This window comes from Ctenopharyngodon idella, chromosome 9, assembly GCF_019924925.1.
Source record: "Ctenopharyngodon idella isolate HZGC_01 chromosome 9, HZGC01, whole genome shotgun sequence".
In the NCBI taxonomy this organism is placed as follows: domain Eukaryota; kingdom Metazoa; phylum Chordata; class Actinopteri; order Cypriniformes; family Xenocyprididae; genus Ctenopharyngodon; species Ctenopharyngodon idella.
In genome coordinates, this window is record NC_067228.1 from 6,965,824 (window position 1) to 6,971,969 (window position 6,146).

Sequence of the window (6,146 nt, forward strand, 5' to 3'; positions counted from 1 at the left end):
CTTCAGAAAATTGGTGCACACTTGACACTAAGGAGCTTCAAATAGTGCTATAAAGTAATTATGCTGAGTCTGAACCTGTGAACCACAATACAACCGACACAGCAGTAACTGAAATGTGTACCTTTATAGCAGGGGATAATACGATGGACGTGTTTCAAGTCTGGGCTGTATCTGAAGCAAATACCATGCGGCAGCTTGTTCTGATTGTCTTTACTAGAGTAGAAGACATTCTTCCACCGATGTCCACATGCCTAGAATTTAAACCATCATAGAGTCAAGTAAACACATACACGGCCCGGCCAAAAAAAAAAAAAGTCGCTATTTGATTTTAATAGGCAAATACTTATGAATGGATCATTATGACAGTGATTATTATGTTTCTAGCATGTTATATGTTTGGCAACGGTTCTTTTAACACTTAAAGATGGAGTGTGTAGCTTTCCATTTCTTTAACAACCATGTAGGAAGACACATCATGGCCATATTCCAGGATAACAATGTCAAGATTCACCAGGGTTAAAATTGTGAAAGAATAGTTCAGAAGAATCATTTTCACACATGAATTGGCACCTCTGAGTCCTGACCTTAATTTCATTGAAAGTCTTAGGGATGTGCTGGAGGAGACTTAACAGAGTGCTCACCTCTTGCATTGTCAATACAAGATCTTGACCAAAAATTGATGCACCTCTTGATGGAAATAACATCACAACATTTATTTCCATCGAGAGGTGCATCATTTTTTGGTCAAGATCTTATATTGACAATGCAAGAAGTGAGCACTCTGTAAAGTCTCCTCCAGCACATCCCAAAAACTTACACTGAGGTTAAGTTCAGTGCCAATTCATGTGTGAAAATGATTCTTCATGCTCCCTCCCAACATTTCTTTCACAGTTTGAGCCTGATGAATCTTGACATTGTCATCCTGGAATATGGCCATGATACATCTTAATACATGGTTGTTTAAGAAATGAAAAGCTACACACTCCATCTTTAAGGGTTAAAAGAACCGTTGCCACACATATAACATGCTAGAAAAATAATAATCACTGTAATAATGATCCATCCATAGACTCTTAAGTATTTGCCTATTAAAATCCAAACAGCGACTTTTTTTTGGGCCGGACAGTGTATTTACTCATCATACATAGTCCATGTGATCCACCAATAATTGTATTGTTTGCTCTAAAACAATCATAATTTAGTTTTGGTAGCACTTTATTTTACAGTCCTGTTTCCAATGTACATACTATGTACTTATTACAGCAGTTACAATAACTGGGTAATAACTAGGTACTAACCCTGAACCTACCCCTAAACCTAACGCATGTAGTTTCCTTATATTAACCAAAACTTTCTTGGGTAAGTACACTGTAAGTGCACATACTGTAAAATAAAGTGCAACCTTGGTTTTTTATGAACATTTCCCACCTTCTCTCTGCAGCAAACAGAGGATTTTTCCATTTAAAATGAATAATTATAGTTATGCATTTACTCACCAGGTAGCACAATTAAGACAGTTAAGACTAAAAGACATACCAAAACATGGCCTTTTGAGGGCTGCCGGGACAGACTTACACCCAGCCACTGGTTATCATTCTCTGCCAAGCAGGTTTTTCCACAGTTCTTTACATTTCCTGAAATCATTGAGTGAAATGTGCCAAAATTAATATATAATCAATCAAGAGTCTAAACTGCTTACTTTGAGGAAACTGTGCAAAAAGTTAGCGATGCAAAGATGTTATAAGTGCTTTCCATCTCAAGCAAATTCACACCTGTGGGTCACACACTAAACAACACAGGATGAGAGGGTTGTGGTGAAACTAGCAAACACTAGGCGACTAAATATCTCTTAAAGAATCATGCTATGATGTAAAAACTGTGCTTTTTATAGACATGGTTAGAATGTGAAAGCACCAGCTATGCCCTAATGAACTTGTTATTCCAAACCATAATCAACTGTTACCATTCAGGCCTGCTCACACCAAAGACGATAACAGTAACGATAAAGTTATAGTTCTAAAAATCATTAAATATAAAAGAACAGCAGAGTCCACAACACAAATATAACGATAAAGGCACAGAGAAACGATATCATTGGAATCACTTTCAGAAAAAAATGTTTCCAGCTAAAGAGCGATAAAAACATTGACAGCCAATCAAAATCCATCCTACTTTAAAGCATCAGATGACAAAACTGCAGCGCACTTAGAATAAACAAAATTGGTTTGGACACTAATATAGTTATCATTATAGTTATATTTATAGTTATCATTCTTGGTGTGAATGGGCCTTTAAGATTGTTAACAGCAATTAGATCTTGAGATCTAGTGGTCGACATTTAAGGAAAATGTGTGTGGTTTTGTGGTGTGGACTACCAGTAAAACTGATAAAAATTTGGAACCAAAAATTATTCAGACACTTTGACCTGACCATGTTTTGCTTAAATGTTATCTGACATAATTAAGATGATTTTTTTCTGACACAGTTTAACTCTGAGATCTTGTCATATTTTATTACCACTGTTTAAACTAAGGTGAATAAGTAAGCAATAATGTACGAGAGGCTGTGCTGTATCGTGAATAAGTCACAGCTGAAGGGGCGTTGTTAGGCACGATGCGAAGCGGAGAAGCGTGACTTATTCACGATACAGCACTAGCCTCGAGTACCTTATTGCTTTTATAAAACGGTTACCACGCAATACAAATATTAAAGGCTAAAATATGTATCAATGCAACTTTCATGAAGTAAAGCTTCACTACAGTCTTCCTTCCGCCGGAAAAAATAGTCCCTGACCATGAACAGCAACAGAGGTTCATTATTACGCCATTAGATGGCAGCAAAGATTGTCTTTATGAGTGTGTCAGTCAGTAACGAAGACTTTTACATTGAAAAGACTGAATTGTTGTGAACACAGAACAAGACGCAACTGACAAATGCTTTGACTAGCGCTGTCAGTCACGGGAAAACCCCTTAAATATTAAAAGGACAAGATAATACATCGGACATTTAAACAGATTTTTTATTACGAACATAGAACTGATCTGAAGGAAAATGCTAAATCTGAATGCAGGTAATAAACTCGCTTACTCGATTTCTTTCTTACAACACTCTTCTACATAATACAGTAAGCTTCAATGAACAATATCAATTGAGAACATACAGTTTACGTTGCTAAGAGTGGTTGCTAAGGGTGTTATGTAGTGATACACAGAATCGTTGGGTGAATCAGTCATAGCCGCGTTTTATCGTGAATAAAACAGCTATTGACCAATCAGAATCAAGGACAGGAACTAACCGTTATATAAACTGTATTAATGAATGAAATGTTCAAGGTGTCTGAATGAATTTTGGTTTGACTGTATATATTTTTAAGCCATTTTATGAAACTCGTACGCCTGATTGCTTAGAAAAGCAACCGCACACGACGTATAAGCCGATTAACGTGTATAGCAGAAAGACGAGCGATGTGAATTACATGCTAAATTTGATACTTATGTCTAAGGGTTGTTCATACTTGTTCAAATATGAGCAATAAAAATAGTGATACTCGCCTAAGCAAACGCCACTAATAACGAAACCTTTTCAGACACATCAACTGAACTCAGTTATGAAACTTGGTTGCACTCCAACCCAGCATGGCTTGAAAATAGTTTGTTTAACTGCATTTTATTTGCGCGCTATATATATCCTGTAAGCTTGACCTACAAAGAAGACTATCCCCCATCCCTTGTTTCGGGCAGGGAGTATAAGCATCCTCTTCCTGACAGGAGGAAACTCTCCACAGTCTGGCTGACCCCGCATGGGGAATTCATTCACAGGACGTTTTCACAGCCAGGGGTCTAGAAAGCACACGAGTTCAGTCAGAGTGAATTCAGAAGTGTGAAGTCTAAACGGTGTAACGTGGTCAAATTGAAATGCTCAACTGTTCAGAGTTAGTCAACAACAAACAGAAGGACAAAGAAGAGGAAGAAAGAGGGAGGAAGAAGGAGAGCATTGTTACACTAAGTAAAATGTTTAACGGATTGTTAAAGTACATTCAGTGCCATTAACTAATTTATATACTGTATTGTCTGAGACTACAAGTGGAAATCTTTCTTTTAATTGCAATATCAGTATACCAATCTCAGTGAAAAGATTAATTGGAAAAAGGTCCAGGAATTCAGAATGTTTTTGGTTTTGTTATTTGGTTTATCCCCCTTTAGCTTCAATGACAGCAGCATTAGAGCTCACATGAATAAAGCCTGATGATCATGTTCTCCAGCATGATTTGAGAAGCAAAAACATCTGAAAAAATCCTGGGTTTAAATGGGATTGTTAAGCTTTGGTGAACTTTTGGAGCCCACATCAACTTCAACGAGAACATTATTTGAACCTCTGCCATTCAGAAAAAGACAATTCAAGAGAAGCTGGACTTCTGAAGGTAATAGAGGGAAAACCTACCAACATGGAGCTGCTCACATTGGGAGTTCAACACACTGCAGTTGTAGATGGCTCCAGGATTTTTGGTATTGGGATAAAAGCTGGAATCAGCCACAGGTGCTCCAACTAGCAGCCTTAACAATAAATATGACAATAAATACAGTCTACCACTTGTAGCTCGGTAGTTTATGCATGCAGTGTATTTTGTGACCATTTGTAACCAACGTCAAGATTTTAGAAGGAATGATTCATTATAAATGGTCCTGCAGAGTTACAAATGAATTTAAGTATGAATATTTCATATAGTCTCTGAATTATTAATTGGTCATAAAAGCAGAGGGTTATAATAATTGCAAAGAATTAGCAAAATTGTAGATTTAGAATTCTACAAACATGAATTCAGGGTCAAAAATGAACCGAGTTAGGGGCAAAATAAACTGTCTCAGATATACAGTTCTTTTGCAACATTTCACAATATTCCACAAGGCATATCTTGGTTAGTTCAACATTTCAGAATGTGACACTGAATTAAAAACTATTAATAATGTGAATGTGATGAACCACTCCCAACAACTCTTGAAACAGTGATTAGAAATACACAAATTGTGACTGAAATATGCTGTGTCTGTAGTAGACAGCTAACAGACACTGGACATTTGTATTAAATATGCTATCCGAGGTTTAATTTTGATTGTAAAGGTGAATTCCATAATTATTCACTATTATTTTAAATTATTCAGTGTTATTTAATTGATTCAATGTAAGTACTTGACATTAAATAGAAAACATACTAGGCAGAAATAAACAAAATCTTTCAGGGGGTAAATATTAGTTTATTTCTCAAACTGACTCACGCGCCCTTGACTTAGGATATGAAAACTTCACATGCATGTTTGAAGCACTCACCATGTATCATCAGCATGCTGGTGAAGCAGAACCGAGTATCCGAATAATGATCCATTGGGTCCATTAAAAACTAAAGGATGCTCCACATCCAGATTGTAGGAATCACACAGAATCAACAGGTACCACAGGATCCAAACTACAAATCTCCACCTCAGTAAATCTCTAGTGAGTTGTGATGAAATCATCTCGTCATCAGTCATAGCACCACACACAGAACACAGAGGAGAGCCAATACTGCCTTAAAACAAAAGTGCAAAAGTTCGAAAAAAACTTTTTCTCAATGCATCAGGAAGTTGTCATTGTAGTTGTGAGCTCGCGATGTGCGCTCGCCTGTTGCGCTCCCTCATCTCATCTGCTCGAGCGCGCCTCTCGTTTCATGACGTCACACCGCTCTGAGTAAAGGGAAGCCTTTGAAGTGAGAGCAGCGCGCTGCAGGGGCGTGACCGCGCTGAGAGCGCCGGACAGCGGATACTTCTGACTAGCTCTAACGGTCTCCAGACACTGGATAAAGGAAATGATGAAGAACACATGTATTAACCGTCATATTTTCTGTTTGACGCCGCAAACCACATTGAATACCTCAAAAAAGTAGGAGAACTGATAAAACACGTTGTAACTTGACCAGATTTGATTATTTACTTGGATTTTTAATTTTACTCATTTATTTATTTATTTATTTATTTTGCTATAATTTATTGTATTAATCTAATTCACGAATAAAACAATTTAAAAGGTAGGCAATTTTTTCATAAACACTTTTCGATATTCTGGTTGAAACTCTCTTCACATCCTGATAGCGATCATTAATAGAAGCTCTAAAT

General features: G+C 37.0%; 1 protein-coding gene across 2 annotated transcripts in view; it reads right to left on the reverse strand.

Moving 5' to 3' along the window:
* The window catches only part of itga4 (integrin alpha 4), a 35,191-nt gene extending 29,400 nt beyond the window's left edge, over nucleotides 1-5,791 (reverse strand). The window contains exons 1-4 of one of the 2 annotated variants that reach the window (XM_051906849.1): nucleotides 5,326-5,791; nucleotides 4,441-4,553; nucleotides 1,537-1,634; nucleotides 122-251 (exon numbers count right to left, since the gene is read on the reverse strand). In XM_051906849.1, coding sequence (XP_051762809.1) covers nucleotides 122-251; nucleotides 1,537-1,634; nucleotides 4,441-4,553; nucleotides 5,326-5,525 — 541 coding nt within the window. In that variant the 5' untranslated portion in view covers nucleotides 5,526-5,791. The remainder of the gene's footprint in view (nucleotides 1-121; nucleotides 252-1,536; nucleotides 1,635-4,440; nucleotides 4,554-5,325) is intronic. The other variant, XM_051906850.1, reaches the window with a different exon arrangement.
* Between the last annotated feature and the right edge of the window lie 355 nt (nucleotides 5,792-6,146).